General features: G+C 41.4%; 1 protein-coding gene across 4 annotated transcripts in view; it reads left to right on the forward strand.

The window, feature by feature from the left end:
* ARHGAP22 (Rho GTPase activating protein 22) overlaps positions 1–24,080 on the forward strand; it is a 131,624-nt gene that overhangs the window by 13,647 nt on the left and 93,897 nt on the right. For 3 of the 4 annotated variants that reach the window (XM_048311896.1, XM_048311897.1, XM_048311898.1), the window contains exons 2-3: positions 2,051–2,250; positions 6,225–6,312. In XM_048311896.1, coding sequence (XP_048167853.1) covers positions 2,051–2,250; positions 6,225–6,312 — 288 coding nt within the window. Of the gene's footprint in view, positions 1–2,050; positions 2,251–6,224; positions 6,313–23,279; positions 23,414–24,080 lie in introns of those variants that run through there. The other variant, XM_048311901.1, reaches the window with a different exon arrangement.

Here is a 24,080-nt window from a genome sequence, read left to right on the forward strand (position 1 = left end):
CTTACTGCATGAAACAGTTATAATTTGAAACCTAATTTCTCTTGACTGAGCCACAAGATAAAACCTGTTATTCACAGCTCTGTTGAGAGTAGCAGGATTTACCTTAGCAGTTTAGAGAAATGTAAAAAAAAAATTCTATCCTGCTTGCTAGGGCTTGCACTGAGTCTGCAATTTAGGACTAAAAAAGTGATGCCATCTTTTGTCTATAAAACTGGAATTTGTTAGGGTCAGACTTGAGTGCCTTCTGGATGGTTACAGGAGAGGTGAGCGGATCCTTAAGCCAGAGTGGGAGGAGAAAGGATATGAAACTATACAAGTGGAGATTGTGTCACGGAGACTTCTTGATAATGGGAGGATGTGATGCCATTCAGATCTGCCCTCTGCTGAAGAAAACGTTTACTGTGTAGATGTGCTGGTTTATAGTTCTTTATAAAGCAGAACATGATGACCTGACTGCCAGGTCATGAGGAAGGTCAAAGCAGATTTTATCACAGACACCAGTGTAATTTCCTTCACTGGATTACACTGAGGAGGCTCTCTAAAGATCTGACCAAAGTCCCTTATCTGCCTCTCCTTATTTTGCAGTTTGCTTCATGGAAGTGAAGAAATAGGATCAAGTTTAATGTTGCAATTGTGATTTTTTTTTTAAATTTATTTTTTTTAAATTCCCCAGACACCACAACATCCACATTATTTTTCTTTCTTTGGTGTATGCTGGCAGTTTCATCACTGTGTGCTGAGGCACCAGGAGCAGAAACCAGGTGGTAACATCAAGGCCACGTTTTAGTTGTCTGAACCCGAAAGAGACAAAACTAGATGGTACTCTGAGAGGCAGAGGGTTGCCCTTTCTTGTGATAGTTTGAATTAGCTGTAGTGTGTCAGGGATACCTGAATAAGAAGCTTCCGTGGTTTTTAGCTGCAGCAGTTCAGTGTTAATGTGAGACATCAGTGATGCAGATTTACTGGTATTTGCCTGTAAACTCATGCCTTGTTCCAAGTGGGCAGTTATAAATTGTGCTTTAAGTTAGCTGAATGCAGAAAATGGGATGGAGCAGGGTTGTGTTAGCTCTAATGAAGGAAAAATGGCATGAAATATTAAATAATAACTGTTATTATAAGATACTTCATAAATCCAAAGGAAGTAGATGTGAAAAAGACCTATGAGGTCACCTAACCTATCTATTCCAGAGAACTGGCTTACTGCCTGCAATATATAATCATTGTGGGCTACTCCAGACTAGTTCTAAATGCCCCAGCTTTAGTACTCTTACTGCAAAAGAGGAGGATAGAAAGGCTGATAGACTTTTCTTCTATTGCATAAACTTTTCCTCACTTGTCTGTTTCTGAAACTCTTCCTCAGATTTACGTGTTGGTTCTTTCCTCTATTTTGTCCTTTTATTTTTTAATTTAATTTTTTAATTTTGTTTTTCTGCTCCAATGCCAGAATGCCCTGAAGAGTGAGATGACTTTAATAATTCTGGATAGCTATGTTATCTCTATGCCTTTTGTGTAGATCACAGTCACTCCTTTGATTGACAATTCTCTTTTTGAATCTTCCCCAGTTTTTAATTTTTTTTCCCCTCTCTCTCCTGTGGCAGCTGGTTTCACTGGTTAATCACCCCAGACTGATAGTGCGTGGAGGGAGAGTATTTTTTATACTCTGTCCTTCTCTTTGTGCCCCCTCACTACACATTTGTACATCCTCATTGGGCAAATATCCCATTAGGAGAGAGCAGTATCACTATTCCCATGTAGAGGTGGAAGGCAGTAATGATTTGCCACAAAGAAAGGTAGTGTGAGCAGTGAAGCCTTAGTGGTGGTATTGTCTCTTTACACACCCTGGAGTGAGCAGTACCAAAAAGGTGATGTTTGTCTTGTGTTTGCTGTCATGAACTTGAAAGTACACCCTGAAAAACAAGTACCTGTTCAAAGAGGGAACATGTAATGGTCTGTCCATATCTGAGAAGAAAATGTGGAACAGTTCTTTAGCCTCTCTGAGTGTTCTTACTGTTATTTCTTTGTTTCACTTACTCTGTAATTCTCTTTTCAGCCCGGTCAAGGAGTCTGGTGATGGGTGAACAGATTGGGCCTCCCTCCAGACCATCTTCTCCAAATCCTCAAGAACGTGTGCTGAAGTGTGGCTGGCTAAAGAAACAAAGGAGCATTATGAAGAACTGGCAGCAGCGGTGGTTTGTGCTGCGTGGGGATCAGCTCTCCTATTATAAGGATGAAGAGGAAACTAAACCTCAGGTGTGACTAGAGAACTGTAGGACTTAATGGTTGTGACTTTTGTGATCACAGTCATGCTTTGATTGACAGCTCATTTCAGTTGTTTTCTATCCTCACCAAAACCATACACACTTAAGGAGGTTCAAAGGCAAGAGATGTCACAGGGAGGCTTCTCTACTACCAGACAAGTCATAGAGCTTGAGAAAAGGTTAGAAGGTGTTTATTTACCCACTAGGGCATGCTGACCTCCAAATCTTAATATGGTCATCTATGAGACTGGAGTTTGACAGGAAGAGCTATGAAGTTACAGATTACTGAGGCAGGAGTGATTAACCTTGCTTGCTCAGCTGGGACTCGTTATCTCCCAGTTAATCCATTGTTAGCCATGAGGTGAACCAGCTCAGGGCTGGCTTGTGTGTGTGTGTGGAGTGCATAGGTTTTGTTACATGCTGAGAATGGGCTGTAATGTGTTTTAGTGTGGGGGGAGAGGGGGTGGCTGTTGTGCTATGGGCTAAAGCTTACAGAGGAGATGAAGAATTTCTTATTCATGTTTTTCAAATGGCTGTAAAATTCTATTGCAGCATTTGTGCTAAGGTCTTCCCTAGTTGCTGCAGTAGATTATGCATCATAATTCACTAGTCATTGTTTGACTGTCAGGCCTTTAACCAGAGTTATTGAACAGAGGGAACATAATTGAATGAGCCAGACAGTGTCCCTGTACTGCTGGCTCCTGATGAGTCAGTACAGGCATTACAGAGTGACAGTCAGCCTGTGTAATATCATCACCATCCACAGACTCATTATGGACGATTATTAAACTGCTTGATGCAGCTGCCTGCTTGACTGTCACACATAAATTTCATTGTAGAGTGAGAATGGAAATTAATATTCCCCTGTGGGCCTGACATGAATATGGTAGATGAATGAGGATGTTGGCTGCATCTTATATCTTGCACTCTCCTGATCAGGGCTTTGGTCTATAATTACAGATAGTCTGCTGTGTAAAGGCTAGAGAGATTTCAACTTGATGATGTAACCTGATTACTCGGGATGCTGCCAGTAGCAGCTGGATTTTGCACTTTCAAGCCAAGCACCTTATCTTCATATGCAATGCATGTGGAGAGCTGGGCACTTCTGAACTGTGTCAGTGAACATGATGAGGAATAAACTGCCTCAGGTAATCATGTTGTAAAGGATTTCTTTAACCCTGGCCCTGTTTGGGCACAGGGTTGCCATACATTTATCACTGTGGGAAGCCATTTTGTATAGGATGATACAGGACTATGTCCTGACTATTCTTGTAGGAGTTGCAAATTAGATTTGCATCTGACTTCAGCTACGACTGTATGCATCCCATAGGTGAGATGTACTTTTGGGACTTGTAGAGAGCTGTTGCTTGGGATTCTCTGGAATGAAAGGGCAATGGCGCAGGCGTGCCCATGCATCTTAGGAGGATAACTGAGACTCTTTATTGGAAGGACTTCTTTGTTATTGGCCATAGAGATATTTTCACCAGTTGTTATTTATAATAATCCCTCATTTCCCTCAAACCTGAAGGTACTCATGCTTAATTTAAATCTTCTTGGTTTATTTATTAAGTATGGCCTTTAAGCTTGTGTGTAAAAACTAAATCAATAGTTTCACCAGAGTTCCCATTGATCTTTTGCCTACTTGATTATTTATACATACTCCGGAAGAGAGTTGTATTCTTGTTGTTTACTTGATAAAGTCAAATGAGATTTATGACATAATGTTTCAAAAGAGAAACATGAAACACATCTTTTTGTTTATGGATGTTGCATTGCCTATTTTTATGAAAACCTGTTCTTTCAGATTCTTAGAGAAAACTGTAGATACTCTTCCTTTAATAATATTGCTGAAAAGGTGGAACTGTAATCTAATGGCAGGAGAATCATGTAGGCTTTCTGAAGAGGAATTATTCTTGTCTTTAATGGACAGAGTACTGTTGAAGGTGTGTATATTTGTGTGCCACCTGACAGTTGCAGTTGCACAGCCCACTCCATCAGACACCAAACGTTAGAGGGTAGACTTGCAGCCATTGCTTTTCTTCAGAGTTTTCTTTTTTTTTTTTTTTGCCCCCATGAGGACAGGTGGAAGTGAGGACTGATTTGCAAAGAGCTTTTGATGCTGCTACTGACTCTGTCAATATATGTGTGGGTTTTTTAAGTAGCTTTGGGCTCATTTCTATTCCCAGGAAAGGAGACAGCAGGCACCCCTCCCCAATTTCCAGGGGAACAGAAGTCACTGCAACTAATTCATTAACCTTCCTTCAGTATTGGCTTGGCATGATAAAAAGCTTTAATGCATCTGCAGTGGGCTTGAATTTTGTGCTTTAGGAAACAGCATAATTTTCTAGAATGTGTTCTGTCCATTGGACTCTAAAGATGATGTTTTTATACAATACTTTTTGATACCATTCGGAGTAACTTCAGATGCATTTTTGTCAAGTTGCCTTTCCAGTGTTTTCCTGTTATCTTTGGAATGTCTTCAGTTTATCTTCGAATTTCAGTGAACCTCAGAGTCAAATTGCAGGGCAACAGGATTGGGAGGAAAGGGTGTTGAAGGTTTATCCTGTTGTGTTGACTTATTTTACCTCAATTTTAAATCTTACAACCATTCTTGAGAAACCACTCAGCATGGATTTTGCTAAGTGCCCTCCTACACTGTGTCCTTCCATAGTCTTATCCTTACACTAGCAGGGGACAGGAACTGAGCCTTTACACTGTTGAACAAAGCATCTGTAGGAAGATGTATTCCCAAGGAGCAAAGCTATGGAAGTTACACTGAATAGCAGCAATCATAAGTAACATATCTGGCCTCATTATTTTAGAGAGAAGATTGCAAAGGTCATATGATGAGTTGTCTTCTGTTAGTTGAAATTCTGGATAGTCTGTCTCATGAGACACTAATTATGTTTCTCCATTATATGTGGATCTGCAAACTGACAAATAGCACAACTAGAATTTGTTTTGATTACCAGTGTTATAATGGTCAAGTGTGTCTTGGATTTGGTTGTTGCATAGCTACATTCTCATAAACCAGGGATATGTGTGAAAAAACCTGACTGAAACAGCTGTCTTCGTTTTCTGTTCAGCAAGAAGAGATGCTTTGGAACCAGTTTGCATTCCAGGGCAGTTTAGTGCAGGAGTGGGAACTGCTGATTACCTTCTTCATGGCTTAACTCTTGAGAGTCCCAGTTCTTACGGTATTTTGTCTGATTATGCATATGTCCTGAAGAATGTTAACTGGAAACCCTTTAAAATATCAGAGATTAAATGCTTGTTTCACTCTTGTTACTGGACAAGAGCTTCCTGTGGTATCTTTTTCAGCTTTTCCATAAAGACCATTTTGCCCACTTTGAAGATAATCTGTCACCAGCTATCCAGAATTCCCAAACTGGAATACGTTGTGTTAGTTATGCTTGGGCTCAAAGTGGAAATGAAGCTGAATACTGGCAGCATTTGAACTTAGGAAGTAAAAAGGCTCCGGTTTTTTTCTAGGGAAGCTATAGTCTTTTGGATTAAAAGGGTAGTCCATTGCCTTGCAAACCTGAATTAGCTGCTCTCTTCTAGTATCTCCCTGGGAACTTCTGTGTACTGAGGATCTCTGGAAAATTGGCCATTTTATTCAAATGCATGCTGCAACCAGAAATTCAAGGGTGTAGGAAGAGCAGATGTAATGTGAGATAAAACTTTTGCAAGGGATAATTAGTTACGGAAACCAAGGAGAATCACTTCTGCGTGCTCAGAGTAGTGTTATTCCAGAGGAAAGAGCCTTTAACCAGCAGTGTCCAGTGTGAGAGAAAGGACAGTGAAGCAGGTGCATGACCAGCTCAAATCTTTTCTTGCTCAGAACTGTAGAAAGGTGTTGGGCTCAGTAGATGAGCAGGACTTGAATTTACTATACATTTCATCATCCTTTCCTTACCCTTTTAGTGGCCTTTCCCTTTTCACTAATGTTTGTGTCCATTACAGGGTTTGATACTACTGCAAGGCAGTCAGGTGAATGAGCTGCCACCTAATCCTGATGAACCAGGGAAACATCTCTTTGAAATTACCCCAGGTATGCCAGCATTTCTTTGTGCTTTCAACATAACATCACCTCATTCCCATCAGTTGTCATTAATGGTAACTGAGTTGTACTTATCGCTCCTGAGTGTTCTGATACACTGGCCAGATTATCTAGTGAGACTGAGAAATGGGACTTGACTACATGGTGTTGTTTTGGATATGAGTGCTCCTGTGATATCTCATTTTCATTTCATAGTGGTTGAGATGCATCATGCTCCTTGAATTTTCTGTTTGGAGAGGGCTCTTTGCTTGGAGTGTTGTGCAGTCTCTCAAACTGTGTTCTTCCAGTTGTTATGGGAGAGACAGGCACAGAACTTGTGGAAAAGGGACATGCAGTACCTGGATGCAATTTCTTTCGTGTTTACTACCTATTTTGGGAAGCAGGTGGGAGGGCAGACAAAAAGCTTCAAAACATTTCCCTTTTGGATGAAAGGTTTAAGAAAATAGATGACCTAGCATGGAAGAGAGGCTGAAATTTTTTTAGCTAGAAAATCTAATGATCTGTCACTGTAGTATTAATGTAAAACTTTCGTAGTCATTTTAGCTCCCATATAAGTGCTTCCTGTGGACAGAGTTGGTATCTCCAGAGTAGATTTAGAATTAAGTTCCTTGTTGCAGCATAGGAGCAACTGAATTCAGTTGATTTAGTTCTGATTGTATTTGGGGGATGACCAGCCCTGTGCATGGGTTTGAATGCAGTGTATTTTGGAGGCAGTTTCAAGTGGCAGCATCTACAGAGGAAAAAACCAAAAACCTGTTGCACTGCTACAGTGTTACAGCAGATGAGTGAGAGCTGTGTAAGGACTAGGCCAGTTCCTCTACCTCCCAGTACCTGAAGACTGAGTTCCCAGAAACAAAGAAGGAGACAAATGTGACTCTGCTAAAAATTATGTGAGTGCACTGACTCAGTCATCATGCACTTCACTGCCAGCTTGTTCTGCGTGGACTCCCTGTCCATGCTGCTTAGCATTGTCTCTCCCAACAGTATTGGTGCTGTCAGTAGGGTAGATAAAAGTAATTGCATTAGGCTGCCTCTTGTTTTTAATGGAATTTTTTTTAAAAGCAACATTTGCCCCTGTATTTGAATGTTACTGCTGTGAAGTCAGGTGTGTTTTTACACTTTGGGGTCTTTGTCTTACCACCCTGTTAGGCTGGCTTAAAATGCCTTTTTGCACATCCCTCTTGACACAGTGTCAGGCAGAGCAAGAACAGGCAGTGCTGTAAGATTTTGAACTACACCAGAACGCAGTGTTTTGCAGTGACTTAGTCACAGAATTCTGTTTGACACGCAGGAAGCTACCTGGGGAGAAGAGATTTATTTTTTTTCTCTTACTTATCATTGTGCACTATCTGTTAGTGCCTTTTTTTCTTTCTTATACTGCACCATGCCTTCATAAGTGGGGTCCCACAAACCACAGGGCATTGGGCCCAGCTTGCATGGAGGATCTCCAAGGAAGTGGCATTCATTGTTGGTCTGAATGTGACACATCTGCACCATTTTCCAAAGATTGTGCCTCATACTGATGCAGAAGGACTGTGGACCTGCAGTGTGAAAGCACTTGGGTTGTTGTGATTGTGAATGATTCCATGTGTTCTGGCAGTGATCTGAAATAATTAACTGAGCCACAGACTGGCTTGATTAAACTTCCTGCAGGCTTGAGTTTCTTTTGATTCCAAATGAGAAAGTAGTAATTCTTCTCTGCTTGTCCAACCTGTCAGGTTATATTACTGCAAAAGAATGGTCCTACACTGCAGGTTGCTTCAGGTGAGTTGGTAAAGCAGGGCCATGTGGCTAGTTGAAAGGGGCTGCTCAGAAGGGTGGAAAAAAGTGATGCTGTTCAACATGGTTGTGGATCCCAGGATATTTCTGTTCACATTGGGGTTTTAACATTGCACTTTTCTGTGTTCCCTGGAAAAATGATTTAGTCTTAGTGTACCACTGACTTGTCTGCAAAATGAAGATGTTTTCCCTAACTTATGCAGCTAAATCCGTTCCCATTTGTAGCAAACTTAGTTGCTACATGGATAGTAAGTATTGGAAAACACTATAAATAGCCAGTCAATACAGAATGTCATTGACACAGACGTCACTGGAGAATGTGGCCTGAAGAGTTCCCTATTTTGTTCACAGTGCACTTATTCTGTGCTGGTTTTGGCGTAAATGCCTTTTCTTTTTTTTGCATGTGTTCTGAAATGACCGTGTTCTGCATGGTTGCCAGCCTGCAGAGCACCCACATAGTGAATAGCTCTGAAACAGATGCCAGATCGGAAGGGAAGCACAAATGGTCTTGCAGGACCCAGATCTTTATTTTCTGTCACTGCCCGTCTTTGCCTATGTTGGATGTATGGCCATGATCACATTTCTCATTTCTGCCTAATTGTGTTTCATTTATCTCACTATAAGCTAGGACTCTAGAGTTTCTATAGGGATGATAAGATATTTTTTTTAAGTTGTCTTAGCTAAGTTGGGGATTTTTTGAATACCAGGTACATTCAATAGCTGTATGTACAGATGTGGGATTTTACTGTGCTAGTAAACATCAGAGCTTTAACTAACAAAATCAAGAATGGAGTGTAGCATTCCTAAAATGTACCTATAGCTGCTACCAGCTTATCTGGCAAAGAGGAGAAGCTGAGATCTGAGAAATGTCCAAAGAGTTCTAAAGCCTGTGGTACCAGTTATCTCCAAAACCCTATTTTGTGATTAATAGCTAAGGAGCTCAGTGTTCTTGTTGTGGAACTGTTGCTGAGGTCTTGCCACCTTTCCTCTGCTGCAGGCTGTGTTACGCTTGGCTGTGGGAGCTGTTCCTTCAGAGTACAGGGACTAGAGTAACAGCATGTCCTGTGCTGTAACAGAGCATGTATTGATTTTCTGCTGAGTAACAAGAACTAATGATGGGCATTGTGTATTATTCGTGTTTCATCAAGTTCATTTCTAAGCTGTATAGAGCAGCTGGGAGACGGGTTAACTAGGGACATGAGAGACTGCAGAACAGTTCTACGGTCAACCCAGTGTTAGATCTGATGACAGGACTTCCTGAAATACATTCTCTATATTCATTTTTGGGGAAACTGTGTAAATTTCTGGGTCCTTTTGAATCCATTCATGCTTCCCTTCATCATAGCTGGAAGTTCAAAGTGGAATGGTGGGGTAAGTTGTGGGTGCAAGTTACACTCATATTTCAGTGCACAATAGCAGGTGGCGAGGGATGTTTTTGTAATATTATGAGGGTAGTGAGGTCACGTGCGAAAGTTGTACCATTTTGGGTAATAATTCCACAGCAGCTGGTATTTAGGGATGGAAGTCATCTATGTTGCTTGGGAGAGGAGTCTGAATCTGGCAACAGAAACAGCATCTGTTGTTGCTAGGGTCAACAGAATAACTTAGTGTTGACCTGGGGTTACAGTGCATTTTGGAGTGGTGTAATGCAGCTTGTAAGAAGCTACAGGGATTATGGTCTGAGAATCTTCTAAGGAATGTTGATGACTTAAATGCTCCTGAAGTCTCACCTTGTAGGAAACTGATGTTTTAATGTCTTGTTGCAAGTGGTCTACCTAGTTTTATTCTCCAGTGTTTGCAGCACTGAGATGCTCAAATTCCTCTGCAGACTGAGAATTCCCTGATATAGTAAGGTTTTTAGAATCAAGGAAGGGAGCAGTAAAAAGGTTCAGAAGTTAGGAAGTACTCATGGTACACATCTTGGTGTCTCCTTATCGCTGATGATAGCTAGTTCCTGTTTCTTGCCACAGTGCTTTCTGCCAAGGTGAACAGTGACAGCTCTTAGCTGAGACTTTCTGTGAGAGTACAGTTTTGTAATGAGTTTAATTTTTTCATTGGAAACAGCTGCTGAAGGGGTTATCTTGTTTCCATACATCTAATCATATCTTTCGTTTCAGCTCTTGTAACTGAAAAAAGTTCTCAAACCAGTTGGACTTCAGGTGAATTCAACTGTGTTGAAAACTGCACCTTCAGGTTGTTTTTTGTGCTCCATGCCCTCTCCTTAGTGAGGCAGTTCAGTGCTCTTCATAATTGTTACCTTGGTGTTTTTGTGGACTTAGCCAGAGCAAGGATCACAGCCTATACTTGATTTATATGTCAGAGGTTATTTTCAAAACTTTAGAAGTCAGTTCTCTATGGTGTGTGCTTTCAGTTATAGAGACTTAGTTCAATATAGGCAACTTGCCCTTGCAGAAGGGATTTGTGTTTAATACTGAACCCTTTAAAGATGGAGTAATGGTCGCATTATGTGGGAAGTTAGGCTGGGGCAAAATAAAATGCCTCATGCAGAAACTTTGTCCAGGGCTTATGTAGAAGCTACTTCACTGCCTTGGTTATGCTATATAACAGGAAGGAAAATCAAGAAAGGCAGAATCAGAAGGTGGGGGTCCTAATTCTTACAGGGACAGTAATTGTTGCCTACTTGATCTGTAGGGGTCCATTTGTGTTGTTGACAGTATCTGACAGAGAAGTTGGAGTGGCAGCTTGTTTGTCTTGTGCCAGTAGGTGGAATGATGCCTACAAAGCAGTCTGCTCTGTGGTACGCTTCTGCATCCCAGGTGATTGACACCAATTAAGCTATTTTTGTGGCCTTTTTATCTCAGTTCCTGTTGAGATGGTGTGTAATTAAAATACCTGGAGGAGAAATTAGAAATTCATACATTGAAAATCATTCCATGTTCTCTATTATTCAATGCAAATTGCAATTCTAATTAACAGCAGGATACAGAGTTTGCCATTGGTAATTAAGTTTTCTCCTGAAGTCTACAGCTGAAAACTGACTGTGCATATCTGAATATGTGATGATGTTGATATTTGAGAGGTATATTTAGATTTCTGAGATTTGGCACCCACCATACTGATGAGGGAAATGGTAACAAAATAAAGCAGTTTTGGGTCCTACTTGAAAGTTTGGCAGTGTAGTTGCAGCCGTCCACTCTGGAAACACTTAGCAAGAGAGAACTGTGGATGTTACCGTGTCCATGGCGTTGCACTGACCTGGACAAGAAGATTGGTGGTCTTGGTTTTGCAGTGGAGGGCCTGTCAGATCTGTGTTTACTACTTCTAGATGTATGGAGCGTAGCTGAGAGCATGCAGTTACTTGTAGATAACTGTCTTTTGGAACATGAGAGAGACTTCCCCCCCCCCCCCCCCACTTATTGAGGGGTGAGAAACAATAAATGTCTTTTCTAAACTGTCTTTCCAAAGGAGTGCCCAGAATGATAAAATTGCTTGCTTTCTTTGCATGTCTGGAAGCAGTTGTTTATTATTACCTTATAGCTTGCATTGAAGTCCTTTAAGCACTAAGATGATGACAGGTACATCTGCTTGCCTTTTCCCTGCTGCAGAGTCTCTTTTAGTGTTCAAGTGCAGTTTCAGTCTCCTTGAAAGTGTGTCTCCTCAACTGCTGTGCCTGAAAATAGTTGGTGCGTTCTTCTGTCTGTTCTTCCTGCTCCGTCTCTCCTGAGCACTAGATGGTGCTGGTTGTTTCCAGCTTCTACTTGGTCTCTTGCTGTCAGTGGTGGCACGTCTTCAATCACTGGAGTGTTAGTTCATCCTCTCAGAGGAAAACTACCTACTCTGTTTTGTTCGTGTCTCCTCAACGCAAATCAGCAAGCAAGAGTCCCCTAGTTTTTGTCCAGCCTGCGAAGCCAATACTGTGCTCTGTAGGCAGAATACAGTGTTGAATAAAATTCTGCACATCTGCTCAGTTGGTTAGAGCGTGGTGCTAATGGTGCCAGGGTTGTGGGCTCGATGCCCGTATGGGTTATTCCCTTAAGAGTTGAACTCGATGATCCCTGTGGGTCCCTTCCAACTCAGAATATTCTGTGGTTCTGTAATATTCTATATTGAACACACCCCATGTATTCACAATATACAGCTGCTGTCACACATGCTAAAATCAAGTCTTTGAAAACATTCAAGTTCAAATTTTTTACCTCTTTAAATCTTGTTTTGGTCTTAAAATTGTTATGTAAGAGCAGAACATGTTCTGTATAAACACATACAGTAATGACTGTGTGGGGAAGCAACTTGGGCATTGGTGTCCACTGTTTCAGATTAACATACTGACCCAGGGCTTATGGACTATTTAGTGACATCTGTCAGACTGTTTTCCTCTTCTCCCATTCTGAGCCTGATAAACTTATTTTTCAAAATATGTATCTTCAAAATTTTGCAATTTTAATGAATTGACATTTTCCAAAAAGTACTAATTGCCTTCGTTGGGTTTATTCTTTTCCTAATTCTACTGATACTATTTTATTGAACTGAAAAAATAGCTTTTGTGGCCTGTCCAAACCTTGATAACTTCCTTTAGTGTCAACAGAGGTATCAGTCAGCTGCCAGTATTTCTAGGCTTGTTTTACAAATGGATTCAAGTTGATGAACTCTTAATTAATGGAGGCCCTCATTTCCCTCATGCAGATACATACTAGCAGCACAAATCTTCAGTAAGCAAGGCTTCTCTGCTTACTGATTTTCTGCTTTCCCTGAATGCTTGACTGTACCATGTCACTGAATTCTTATGAAAAGAGAACATGGAAAAAAGGACTGAACTTTGTTCTCAATTCATGTAACCTTACTGATTTCCACAGTGTTATGTTCAGCCCAACACTGTATCCCTGCAGCTTGACCAATCCACTTCTGCCTACTTAAGGTGATGACTCATTGCAGGCGAAGGTCTTCGGACTGAATCCAGAGTTTTGTGCAGAAAGGTTGTTAGGCTCCTCTTTTCCCCTGAGGGCTATGAGGCTCTCTGATAGTTAAGAATGTTTTGGCTCACCTTATGTTATCAGTTTAAAACATCTTGAAGGGCATCAGGAGGCACCTGCAGCCTGTAAATTGCTTTTTGCTTTGTTTTCTTTTTTCCCCTAGCATATGCAATGCTCAAGGCTTATGTTTGCATTTGGCAGGTAATGATCCTGCTTCATGAAATAAACAAGATTCTGCCTTTGTTTTATTAGAAGTGTTTGATCCTACTTCGGGTTGTGCTGTCTCCATCCCTCAGTGCTCTTGGGCCCTGGGCAGTTGAAAGTAGGACTGGAAACGGGCTGTGACAGCATACGTGTGTTCTGCTGTCCTGGGATTTGTATTCCAGGAGAAGTTCTGCATTTGATCTCTGATCAGTTGCACCTAGCTGTCTTTAATGTACGTGTTGGCTTTCAACAAGAATGGAGGTTTTTAAAACTTCAATTGCAATATCGTAAGGCCTGCTGTGAAAGGAGCATGTGACTTAAGAAGTTTTGTGAATAGGGCTTTCTGCTAGTGCAGATCATTAAAATGTAACCTCTGACTGGTTTTGAGCAGTCTTCTTTAATCCATTGTATTCCTAAGAGACAAATACAGCAGTTTATATAGGTTGTCCTTTGGGTATAGTAATATGGCTTTGTAGTGTGGTGGCACATTGTAGCTGAAAGGTGCAAGGTATCATTTGATCCCCTCAGGTTGATTTTTCAGTGCAAATGAGGTAAGTTTTTGAATACTTCCTGCTGAGACCTTCCAGAGTGAGTTCTGCTATTGAATATTCTGCCTTGAGGATAATACACTGAAGTCCTAAGGCATGTGTATTCAGTAGAGAGGTTTTTTTTTTTTAAGTATTCTGGTGCAAGTACAGCTTTGTTACATAGAGATATGCTTATCAAACTGTCAACATGATCAATTATGTTGTACCATCTCCATATTTCTTGCTAGTTTGTCAGGAATCAAGTCTTCTGTGATGTTTTGCAGCTTGTGTGCTCTGTTACTGCTCTGATGGGTTAAGCTTTTTTCAGCCCCAGAAACAGCTGTGTTCCCATTTGCAATAACAATGGGTGAATTCTCCACAAGATTTATGCAGTGTCTGGGATCCCTGAGGCTGATAAAGTACTCTAGTAGGTCAGCAGGATGAAGTAAAATAAGATACATGATGTACGGTGATGTCACAGCACACACCAAATTCTAGCAGTAGAGGAAAAGGCCTCAAGCTGTGCCAGGGGAGTTTCAGGGCAGACATGAGGAAGAATTTCTTCACTGAAAGGGTTGTCAAGCACTGGAACAGGCTGCCCAGGGAGGTGGTGAAGTCACTATCCCTGGAAGTGGTCGAAAAAAGACTGGATATGGCACTTAATGCTATGGTTTAGTTGACGTGGTGATGTTCAGTCAAAGACTGGACTTGATCTTGGAGGTTTTTTCTAACCCTAATGATTCTGTGATTCTGTTCTGTGATACTGACAATCCTGCAAGACAGCACCACTCATGCTTTTGAGGTACCTGTTAGCACTGTACCTTCTCAGTAGAATACACTGACTTGGAAATACCATGTGGAAGTCATTTGGGGAAGCAAAGGTGAGAAAACTAAAACACACAAGGCCCACAAAAAGTGTATGGGGGAAAGGGTGGCACTCCTGATATTGTGCTGGTCCAGGATCCAAAAGAGTATATAATTGAGAAACTGCTATCTGGGGTGTTTATGAATGCACTAGTGCCAGTTTGAAGTGACAGCTGGCTCACTGCCAGACACCTGTGAGGGAGGGTTCCCAGGCAAAACCCTCTCTGTATTTGTCTCAAATGCTTTAGGTATAACTAGTGTGCTACCAGTGAGAACCAGCTTGCGTTGGGCTTTCTGAACTTCGTAGGGAGGAGGAAATATGACAAGGATATATTGCCCATAGTGTAACACTTAAGCCTTACACTCAGCTCAAGAACACCCAGAGCGTTTTGGGTTTTTTTGTGGAAGTTCATTATAAGCTTCCCAGTGTCTCTCCAGTACTCGTTGCAGGGGCTCTGCTCAAGGTACTGTTCTCTAAAGGCAGTGAGGCAGCTGGGATCAGGACTACTGTCTGTATTGTATAGTGTAGTGCATTCTCATGAGCTTAATACTCCTAACTTTTTGCAAGCACTCTAATTGAAATGAAGGATTTCTTCCATTAGGCAGCCAAAGTTCAGGTCATTCATAATTATAGAGTTTTTGTTTTGACAGACTCTAAATGTTTACTTTCTCAAAGTTTGTGTCTTCTGTCTGTTCTAGCAGGTGTACAGGCCTTTAAAGACACATTCTTTCAAAGTCTGCCTTTGAATCTCAGCCAGAGCCCCTGGCTCATCTAAGTGAAGTCCACTTAAGATGTTGATCTCCATGTTTCCATGTGGTATCAAAGATGCTATGTATCATCTTGGACTGGTAAAGCACTGTTATTAGTTCTGGGATTTGTTTTTAATCACCAACTGTCAGACAGTGATGAAAACTTGGGGGAAGGAGCAGGAGGAATTTGAGATAATGAAGAAAAGGGCTATGAAATCAAAAGTATACAGTGTTAAAAGGGAATGTGTGTAAGGCAATAGGGAAGGACTGTTACAACTGACCATATGTTATTTGCATTGAAGGGTAATTGTGCAAACTGTAGTGCTTCCCTGAATTTTGGGTTGTGTATTTTACTATGAGAATTTATAAGCACTCTGGCAGCTGCTAACTTGAGAGATGAAGACCCTTGTCTACATCAGTAATTCTGTCCCAGAATAATTGTGTCAAACAGAAAGCCTCTGCTGGCATAATAGTGTAATGAGGAGAAAGATCACCTTTATTAACACAAAGAGAAGTGTCTGCAAAGATCACTATTGTGTGAGAATCCTTATGCTCCACAGAGGCCATAAAGGCTCTGCTTTTACCGAATGTGGTTTGTATATGAATCAGAAAGTCAAAATTATGCCTTCTGGAATGGTTCAGCAGAAGATATTTTCCAGATTAAGTTTCATCTGGTCTACTTTGAGTGGACAGACCAACCTGTTTCTGTCCCTGTGTCCTTTATAGGTCTTGGACACAGGTAACGTGTGTCATGTGTTGTTAATACTCTAGAATATGAAAGTAGACATCCTACCTTTAGTTAGCTCTGTGACCCAAACACATTGCAGCAGAGAATAGAGGAAGTTAGTACAAATGGAAATGTTATGCTTATGATCATGCTTGGTATGGGAAATATTATTGCCTTAGCCCCTGTTCTGAAGCTGGTGGAGGTCTGTAGAAGGTGTCATAATTATGGCTGCGGACCTGTAGGGTGTCTGTCTTACAGAAGGAGATGCATAAGGATTGGGGAGGACCAGTGAGAATAAATTCAGTGTTCTCCCTTAGCAGTGTTTAGAAGTTACCGGTGTTTCCTCTTGGAAAGCACAGTTTTGCCTTTGGTTGTAATGCCAACATCAGCACAGGGTTCTGCTTTGGTCTTGGTAACTTCAATGAAAGCATTAAGCTACCCATAAGGAGTTATTTCTTAATCACCTTCAACAAAGACATCCTAGGTTATAGGAGTCCAGATATTTTTTTATCAAGCTCAGGCCTTTTTGCCATTAGCTCTAAGTTCTGCAGTTAGTGAAGAGTTGTCTCTCTGTGAGCCAAAGCAGATCCTCCCCTCTCTTCTAGAAGCAAGGATTCTTTGAAGTTAGTAAGTGCAAAAGCTTGCATACATTAATAGTAGGCTGTTTGCTCTCTGTATGGTGGAATCTCTTAGGAAAGGGTTCTTTTTACAGCAGTTTAAAGTGCTTTGGGCAGCAAGATGCCTTCAGGTGTTTGCAGTAAAACCACTTCTTATAATCTATGTGTTTAGCTGACCTTCCCCTTTGGGCTCTAAACTGGTGTGAACTGTACAAGAGCAGCTATGGATCCATGGCAGTGCCAGGTAGGAATTGCTGATGTCAGCCAGTGTGCCTACCTGCTGCTGAGAGCTGTGCTAGCACTCCAGTCAATGCTGCCTGTCTACCAACAAAAATGGAACAGTAACAATGTCAGCTTTACCACAGCCAGGTGCAAAAGACTGGTTATAAAGGGACTTTGTCCGTGTGTAAGGCTTGACTATTCAAGGATTTTTTTCATGTTCCCTCAGTACTTCAGCCCCAGAGCCCCAAGAGCTTGCTAATGCCTGCAAAGCGAAAACCTGGGAATGTACTCTCTAGCATAGTGTGGCTAAAGCTGTATTGGAATTTCTAACCAAGCTTTCTTCATTTGTTGATGCTTGCACCTAAAATTCTTCAATTTTTGGAGTTTATGAGAATTCATGGAGTTCCTTTTTGCACTTCACAAGTGCTTTAGGCTGCAGAGTCATTATTTGAAGGGGAAAAAAAGAAGGTAGACACCTGTGAATCTCCTAAAGTATGGCCATTAATATGAAAAAATGTCCAAATGCCAGTGAAAACTACTGTCATAGGAGTGTCAGATGGTATGACTGAATTTCTCTTGGAATTAGTGACTGGAGGGAGAAGAGAAAGCAATGGACTTCGTCAAATCAGAAGGACTTTTTATGAACTCTATCTTTTGACTCTTTCTGGACTAGAAATTCTTTAATAGGACAAGGCCCGATGTTTTAAAATGTTATTCCTGACAGGTAACTTTTGATCCTTTCTTTTTTTTTAGCCCATGAGGCTTTTCTTAACGGAGCTGTGCTCCATTATAAACTTAGCCTAGCCTGGTTAATGGGAATGCACTTGGGACAGGGCAGCCTGTGAATACAGAATGTGTCCTTTCATGCTGAACCTACCTCTCACACCGTCTAGTGATATATCTCCACTGAACTCTTGTTTTCTGTGCTAATGTCTTCTGTGAAGAATAGATGAACTATAAATTGTTCCTTTAAACGATGAAGGTCTAATTCTTCTCTCAGCAGTTTATTTTTCAGAGTCTTAGAAGCCCAGAGAACTGGAGTTTTCAAAAACATTTCCTTTGTGGTTTATATTAAACATACTAGAAGTGTGTATTTGGAGGGCAGGGGATGATGAAGACTGGGGTTTGAAAGGGTGAGGATGGTTTACATTGCTCAGCTCTCACAGGAAAGAAGCCTTAGGGGAAGTAGCATGTCACTTTATTAATAAATACTAGACTAGAAAATTCACTTTGTAGTTTCAGGCTCTTATAGGAAAGGTAGTAGGTCTTTAAGGGAGTTAGAGATTATATGAACTAAGACTGGTTGTAATGTATTTTCTACCTGTGTTATTGCATTGCCTGAATAGTCTTTTCTTTCTTCTGAGTCCAATGGCTATTGGGAAATCTGTGGAGAGTCATAGGGTGTTCCCACTGTAGCCTGGCAAGCCACTTCTACTTGTTTCACCATGTATTTTGGAAATCATGGGAATAATCCATGCTGAATCTGACTTCAATTAGAAAGTAAACTTTTCATTTTACAAAGACTCTAAGTTTTCTTGTAAAGACTGTCTAATTTGCCCTAACTTACGGATTATTTGATTGATATGGAGAAGATCATAGAATAAATAATTTTACAGAACAGACAAAACAAGCTTTTACTGGCCAAGCTTGAAAATTCTGACATATTCCTCTGAATTTTGAGCATGGATATTAGTATAAATTGTGAGCTTTTCACGAGTGCACATTTCATACTCACTGGCTTAGGCCCATTCTCTATGAAGCCCAGTGCACCTCTTTAACAGTAATGAGGCAAGGTGGTGCTAGTGTTTGTGTTCTTCAGACAAGTTTGTGCCTTCTGTGGAGGAGGGAATGGTGGGGAAAAACCCCAAAGCTCTGTAATCCTTGCCTGGTGTCTAGAAAAGCTTCCAAAATGAATGCTTGTCCAGCTCTAGAGATGTAACTCTGACGTGGTTGGGAATCACAAAAACCATTTACTTCCTAGTAAAGGAATGATTAATAAATACCTTCAGCCACTAGTACTCTGTCATACCTGGAATGAATCATTGAACTACAATAACATATTCCTCTGCCATCCTGCAGTTTTTTAAAATATACTTGGTTGGAGTTTTTTTCCCCTCAGACAATAAGTGGTTGGCTTAACTAAAACTGAAATCTTTACCTCTGGCTTCCAGATATTTATCATTGTTAAGAAATATCAAAGTTCATTATTCACACAGCAGTGATTAGCAGCTGACTTTTCTTTTCAGTGGCAGCCAGTACACTACTGCATTTCTTAAGAAATGGGAGGGAATGTAAACTTCAAATCAAGAATTTCAGATGGTGAAGCTGTGAGCTGTGGCTGGAGGGAAAAAAAAAAAAGTGCAAAGTAGACAAGTTACTCAGAAAATCTTAGGACACTCAGTCTGCACCAGTGGATTTTACAGGGATCTGTTAAGTACTTGGAGTTTTGGAAAGATCAGCCTAATGGTTTAGTATTTGAAATCCAGATTTAGACATTGAACTCTGGGCTCCTGATTTTATAAACCGTAGTCTAAAGTTGGTGTGTACTGTTTAAAGAGAAGACATGCATGGTTAACTATAGGTCTAAAAGGTCACATTGTTAAGACTTACAGAAATCCTACCTTGAAGAGCTCTTGCTGTCCAGACTGACTTATGTGTATTAACAGAAATGAGTCTCAAAAGAATCACATTGCAGAGTAAGTGGGTTTTGTTGCTGGAAAAGTGCAAGCATATTCAGCTTTCTTATTGCAAGAATAGGCTAATCCCTACATGAAATTTTTGCTGTGTGTAAATATAAATGCATTTTTTATAATATTAAAAATTATATATAAAATCTCAATTTTATTTGACCCAGACAGGTTTGCTATCTTTAATATATTAATCTTGTGTTGAGCCTTCAAATACTTCAGGTTGTGTCAGACCTTGTACCTGTAGCAATCAATCTATATGTTAGGGTCTAGGATGTGAGTTTCTAGGGTTGCCTTTATTTAGGCAAAAGATTTGAGTGGCAGTTCTGCACTCTCACCTTCATTAGCTGACTGCTAAGGTGATCTGCCTGGGCCTGACTGCATTCAGAAGGGAAGCTAAGTGTGGTTTACACATTAAAGAATCTTGAATTTCCCATGGGGTGACAGATCTAGACATCTGACTTCTGCATCTCCCAAACATTGCTCAGTTATCTCAAAATGTTTTTGTTTTGTTTTAATTTTGACTGTACCACTCCTCTCCCCCTCAAAAAAAAAAAAAAAAAAAGCTTACTGGTTTGTGTTTATGTACTCTGCTGGCCTGATTCCCTGCTAGCTCCTTCTGTCCAGCAGTATGTTTGACAACAGACACGTATTGGCTTAAATTTTAGGAAACTTAATGAGTGCCCTCTGAAGTTAAAATGACAAATGATCTGCAAAGTGCATTGAAGGTATGTAGAGCGTGAATGTCCTGGTTTATATTATTTATATGGAATTTACAGGTTATAAAAGAGGTGGTAGTGGTTATAGTATTTTAGTTTACTAGAGATTAGGGCTCTTTATTTAATCACATTTTCACTCTCACTTCTTTGGTTGAATTTTCAATGAACAACTCTTTAGCTATGATTTTCTTCCCTTAAGGGTTTTGTGTTTTCTGAGTGTATTTTTTTCACATTTTTTCACATTCAAGACTGACACAAATATATATCAAGGGCACCAATACACGGAAGATCTTTCTTAAATGAATCTTTTCTTAATGAGCTAGTGTTGAAGAACTGCTTTGTTTTGGGCGAAATTTGTATTTTGCTGTGAAATTCAAAGCATGGGTGGTTCATTTATATGCAAGCTTTGGATGGCTTTCTGAAAGCTGTCAATATTGGCTTTTTTTACTGCTGACCTTCACTGTAATTTTTGCCATCCAGAGCCAAAGTGAGGGAAGGACTGAGTGTTCTTTAGCTCCATTTTGTATAAGTGGTGCTTTTGGGTAATGTCACACTATGTCCACATCGTAAGGATATCAGAGGCTCAGCCTTCCTCTTGCAGTGAATGCACCCTGAAGATTGTTCTTTTAAATACATGGTGATGGTTACTGCAGGAAATGAATCTCAGCTGTTTTCATCTGGTACCATTTAATTCCTTTAGGTAATGTCACACAATCAAAAGGTAAGAGAAACTTTTTGTCAGTTTTCCAAATGTTTTGTGGAAGTAATGAGAGTTTAAAATTGTAATGTTTCAGTAATAGAAACAAAAAAATTCTTGAAATGCTTTGTTGAAGTGGTCAGATTGTCTGTATCAGACATCTGTGCTTAACCCCTCATCAGCCTCTATCTGCCCATGTGATGTACATAATAGTCCTAAAACTTCTTAAATACTCAAATTTCAGTAACTTCTAGGTAGTCTGGGGGATTCTCTGAGATACAGCATCTAGCACCTTTCCCCATGGAGCTGACTTGGCTGCCAGGCTGGAACAGCTGGAGAGCAGGGTGCTTTCTCCATCCATTTTATCTACCACTGATCTGACAGTGCCATTAGTAAACACTTTGGCTTTTCCAGAACTTGGAAAACTTACCCTGCTGGTGGCTGCCCGGAGTTGCTTTAGGTAAATGAAATGCAGGAGTGTTGCCAGGAGATTGTCCAGCCCCTCAAGCAGGTGGTTTATGTGCCTCTTCCCCGAGATTAGATCACCCTCTAGCCAAGAAGAAAGGGAAGTATCTGCTGCTTTACAAGGGCAAGGTAGCATTTTGCACAAGAGATGGATTTCCAAGCAGCTGTCAGCTATTGGCACTGTCTGATGATTTTAGAAGCTCAACAAAACAACTGAGATGAATTCTCACACATCTATTCCAGAGGAGCAAGTTGGTACCAGCAAAGCCAGAATACTGGATTTCCTTCAGTTCTCTTGCAGGAATACCTTGAATTTCCTCTAGTATGTTTGGTGGTGGTGAGAAAGTTTTCCTGCCCTGTCCATCCTCTGTCCTGTGTGGGATTTGGTTTTGTTTGGTTTTTTGTGCTAACTAATGAATGCTCATACTCTGGGATTGCTCAAGTGTGCAGTTAACAGCAGAATACTCTGCTGGAGGACCTCTCTCTAGAACATTATTGTAGGGGTTTTTTGGTTTCTTTTGGGGATTTTTGGTTTGGGGCTTTTTTTTGTTTGTTTTGGGGTTTTTTGGTTATTTTGGTGGTTTTTTTGGTTTGTTTTTTGTTGCTTTTTTGAGGTTTTTTTTTTTGTTTGTTTGGTTTTTTTTGTTTTTTTTTATGGTGGGAGACCTGGTAAAGTCTATCCTTTAGGTTGTTAATTTTTTCTTTTGGAAGTCCTTTCTGAAGAACTATAGTTCAATCTCAAGAGGCTGGAATATGTACTGGGAGCAGAAGCTGCAGATTGTCATCAGGTCTTGGGTTCAGGCTGTTTCTGATATTTTAACTGTATTAAAAGATGTAGCTCCCTGTTACTCCCCCCACCCCCAAACCTCTTATTTGTGTATCTTTCTCCCCTCCCACGCACACTGTAATTTTTGTGCATTGCACACTGCTATTAAGGAGTGTATTTTTTTGCAGTGTCCAGCCTGGAAAAGATTTTATATCATTCAGTTGCTTCTTTGTGACATCTAACTCTTAACATTTGATCCAAGCTTTGCAAAGGCAGCCAGTTTGCCTGTGAGTTGGTGTATAACAAAAACTGTGTGACTCTGATGCAGTGCTTAGGGCATTGCTGCACCTGGGCAGTGGGGCTTCAATAAGCAGGGTCCCTGCCGGCTTAAGTGAAGTGCTGCAGGGTCTAGAAAACAAGCCCATAGTGATCAGAGAACCAGCAAACATCTGTTGTAGGGATGTTGTTCTTTCCTTATTCCAAAGCAAAACTCTTATCTTGTCTTTGTGGCTGTTGATTTAGTTAGGTTGATGCAATTAAAAGTGAGTGTGTAAACAAGCCTTCTGAATATTGCTAGAGCAGTGCTGACCTTTGCAAGAATGCAAGGTCCCTGCAACACTCAGTATCTCTGTGGAGACTCAGATATATGGAGAAGTGTTTACTCTTGTGGGGGGATACCATATGACCCTGTCCTGTGCCTGACAGAATTTTGCAAGAGGTGAAATGGTCTTTCTGGTATTTTTTTATGCACACTGAAGGTTTACGTTTACTCTCTGTTGCCCTCTGGCCATCTGAGAGCCTCTCCTGTAAAGCAGGCTCCGGTGGCTCTCACCCCTTCAAAGGGGCGACTATAATTAATAAGCCGGTGCGTTTTAAGGGGCAGGGAGCCTTGAAGCGCTGAGTTCTGCCTCGAGGCCGGCTGGAAATACGGGCGACAAAGGCGGGGAGCTCCAGGGCACCAACCTGCCGCTGCCCCTGCGTAGCCTCTCGGGAGCCCGTGCCCGGCCGCCCGCCCCGCTGCCAGGGATGCTGGAGGCGGCCCCGCCTGGCAGGGAGCGGGCTGGCTGGGGCCGAGAGGGACGCTGCCACCTGCCATGGGGCTCTGTTCCTGCAAAGGCTGCCGTGAGGAGCCCACAGGTAATTAACCTTCCCCCGGAGATGTGACGGCAAGCTGTCCTTCCCCATGCGTCCCGGCGCGGGGTGCGCGCAGCCCCGGCTGCGGGAGCGCGGCTCCGGACCCGCCGGCCCCGGGCTCAGCCGCCCTCTGCGGGAAGGGGACGGGGGGAGTGCGGAACGAGGCCGTTTTCCCTCTCTGTGCGGTGTTCGGTGTCTGGTCCTTCGGGAGGTGCCACCACTTCTTCTGTGGCTCGAAAAAACTCGGCAAACTAAACCAAACCCTTAAAAATTGTCTCGATGCGATCTTATGCTTTAAACATAATTCTTGGTTCTTCTTTTTCTCCACTAACAAATAAGATTTGATTGGAGGGAAACTGGTTGTTTCTTTTCCCCTTCAGAAAGGCTGTTAACGTGGCAATAGCATTAGCTGACAACCTTTCCTCATCTGTTCTACAGAGCGATGAACTTGGATACTTTCTGAAGGGGCAAGCGCCCAGTAGTCTAGAAGAAACCACTTTAGGCGGCAAAGAGACAGTGTCTCCCAACCCACTTAAAGCTACTGTAATTCTTCTATCTAAGGATTTTCGGTTACTTCCAGGGTGGCCCCTACATGGGTTTGTATTGGGACCAGCCTCTGACATCCTGTCTGTTTTGGGGAAAGTTTGTAGCTGATATTTAGGAGCTCTAA

Source organism: Corvus hawaiiensis, chromosome 8, assembly GCF_020740725.1.
Source record: "Corvus hawaiiensis isolate bCorHaw1 chromosome 8, bCorHaw1.pri.cur, whole genome shotgun sequence".
Lineage (NCBI taxonomy): Eukaryota > Metazoa > Chordata > Aves > Passeriformes > Corvidae > Corvus > Corvus hawaiiensis.